The sequence below is a fragment of the Entelurus aequoreus genome, linkage group LG09 (assembly GCF_033978785.1).
Source record: "Entelurus aequoreus isolate RoL-2023_Sb linkage group LG09, RoL_Eaeq_v1.1, whole genome shotgun sequence".
Taxonomy (NCBI): domain Eukaryota; kingdom Metazoa; phylum Chordata; class Actinopteri; order Syngnathiformes; family Syngnathidae; genus Entelurus; species Entelurus aequoreus.
In genome coordinates, this window is record NC_084739.1 from 17,933,822 (window position 1) to 17,936,321 (window position 2,500).

General features: G+C 45.4%; 1 protein-coding gene across 6 annotated transcripts in view; it reads left to right on the forward strand.

Moving 5' to 3' along the window:
• LOC133657210 (vinculin-like) overlaps window positions 1–2,500 on the forward strand; it is a 54,902-nt gene that overhangs the window by 35,731 nt on the left and 16,671 nt on the right. For all 6 annotated transcript variants that reach the window (XM_062058236.1, XM_062058240.1, XM_062058237.1 and 3 more), the window contains 4 exons: window positions 1,506–1,705; window positions 1,914–2,042; window positions 2,112–2,261; window positions 2,370–2,478. In XM_062058236.1, the coding sequence (XP_061914220.1) occupies window positions 1,506–1,705; window positions 1,914–2,042; window positions 2,112–2,261; window positions 2,370–2,478 (588 nt within the window). The remainder of the gene's footprint in view (window positions 1–1,505; window positions 1,706–1,913; window positions 2,043–2,111; window positions 2,262–2,369; window positions 2,479–2,500) is intronic.

Sequence of the window (2,500 nt, forward strand, 5' to 3'; positions counted from 1 at the left end):
GATGAGGGCTGGCGTAGGTGGAGAGCTAATGTTTTTAGCATAGCTCTGTCGAGGTCCCGTAGCTAAGTTAGCTTCTATGGCGTCGTTAGCAACAGCAAAGCTAGGCTTCGCCAGGCGGGACAGCATTAACCGTGTGGTTACAGGTCCAGGGTTTGGTTCGGTGTCTCCTGATAGTAGAAGTAATAGTAGTATTGTTGATCTTCTGTCTATCCTTCCAGTCAGGGGCTTATTTCTTCTGTTTCTATCCGCAGTTAAGCACGATGCTATCACGTTAGCTCCGAAGCTAAAGTGCTCCGCCGATGTATTGTCGTGGAGATAAAAGTTACTGTGAATGTCCATTTCGCGTTCTCGACTCTCATTTTCAAGAGGATATAGTATCCGAGGGGGTTTATAATAGAAATCCGTGATCCACAATAGAAAAAGGAGAAAGTGTGGAATCCAATGAGCCCTTGTACCTAAGTTACGGTCAGAGCGAAAAAAGATACATCCTGGCGTCCTGCACTGCACTCTAATCCTTCACTCTCACGTGCCTCATCCACGAATCTTTCATCCTCGCTCAAATTAATGGGGTAATCGTCGCTTTCTCGGTCCGAATCGCTCTCGCTGCTGGTGTAAACAATGTGCAGATGTGAGGCGCTCCACAACCTGTGACGTCACGCTACTTCCGGTACAGGCAAGGCTTTTTTATCAGCAACCAAAAGTTGCGAACTTTATCGTCGATGTTCTCTACTAAATCCTTTCAGCAAAAATATGGCAATATCGCGAAATGATCAAGTATGACACATAGAATGGACCTGCTATCCCCGTTCAAATAAGAACATTTCATTTCAGTAGGCCTTTAACTTAACTGATGTAGTGTTTTTGTTTTTTTGTTTTTTTTTACTAACGTCACTAGATGGCAGTAATTGCATTTGAAGTATCATGAGCAGCTTTCTGTACCACTTTAAAATGTTGCTGGTGCTACTCAGCTGTTGGTTACACTTTGGGCCCGATCTACTAACATTCAAATAACACGCGCTAAATAACATGTGCAAACAATACAATTGTGTTTACTGTTAGTGGACGCGTGCATGTTGCGGGTGATCCACTAAGACCGCGTGTACAATTGATAACAAGTGTAAAAGTGGTGCAGACCGCCATATTTAAATGAGGATTTTGCGTGTGTACCGACAGTCACCATGGAGACACTCTTTTCCCTCCACGTTTATGGCAAAGACGTAAAACAGTTTTTAAAATGTAGCTCAATGAGTAATTATATTAACGTTGTGTCTTGTGGTTTCGAAAAAAAAACATATAGTTAGACCATTTACGATTGATTCTTTGTTGTCAAAAGTATTGGGACACCTAAAAGTTACGTATTTAGAGGATGAGGAGGTGTGTCTGAATATTTTTGTCACTGCAAAACAGCTGTTTACCTCCAAGATCTCCACACATTGTTTTTAATGACAGAGCAGGTGTTTGAACGTGATATGAAGGACGATCTCCGACCTTTATCCTCTCTTCAGGTCAGGCAGCAATCAGAGGGATGGTTGGAGAAGGAAGGAGACTGGCAGGAGGCCTGTTGGGACCTTACCGCCAGGACATGATGGGTCGCTGCGACCGAGTAGAGGGTCTGATGACATCCTTGGCAGACATGGCAGGCAGGGGCGAGGCTGAGGCCCCCCACGCTAGAGCGACGGCTGCGCAGCTACATGACAGCCTCAAGGTAGTCGTCCAACCAACATTTTTAAAGTTCCTTGAACTATTTTGGACTTAGCCATTTTTTTTGCATACGTTAAAGGTGTAAAAAAAAAAAGTTTGCTGCAAATATATGCTTTTGCAGTTTGAATCTAAGACCTGCTTGTCAATTGATGAAAAGAACTGGTGCAGAGCGCCACCGAGTGGACTGACAATGTAGCATATGCTTGTTTAAGGACCTGAGGCATAAAATGCAGCAGGTGATGACCCAGGAAGTATCAGATGTCTTCAGCGACACCACCACACCGATCAAATTGTTGGCCGTTGCTGCCACCGCTCCCGCCGACGCCCCAAACCGAGAGGAGGTCTGTCATGTAGTGCGCGCATATTCTGCACCATCCAAGCGGCTAAAACTAAAAGTCTATGTGTTGTAGGTCTTTGATGAGCGGGCAGGGAATTTTGAGGCCCACGCAGGCCGTCTCGGCGCGACTGCGGAGAAGGCGGCTGCTGTGGGAGCAGCCAATAAGGGCACAGTAGAAGGGATTCACGCTGCTGTCAAACATGCCCGCGAGCTCACACCGCAGGTGCTTGTTTTCTGTTTGTATTAACATGGCGGATTTGATTAATTGCACGAATCCTGCACATAAAAAAGAAGAAAACAGTGTAAGTGTGGCGTGTTTGTTATTGTCCAGGTGACTTCTGCTGCCCGTATCTTGTTGAAGAATCCGGGCAACAAGGCAGCGTACGAACACTTTGACACTATGAAAAACCAGTGGATTGACAATGTGGAGAGACTCACAGGTGGGAGAGTGTTTAAATATGT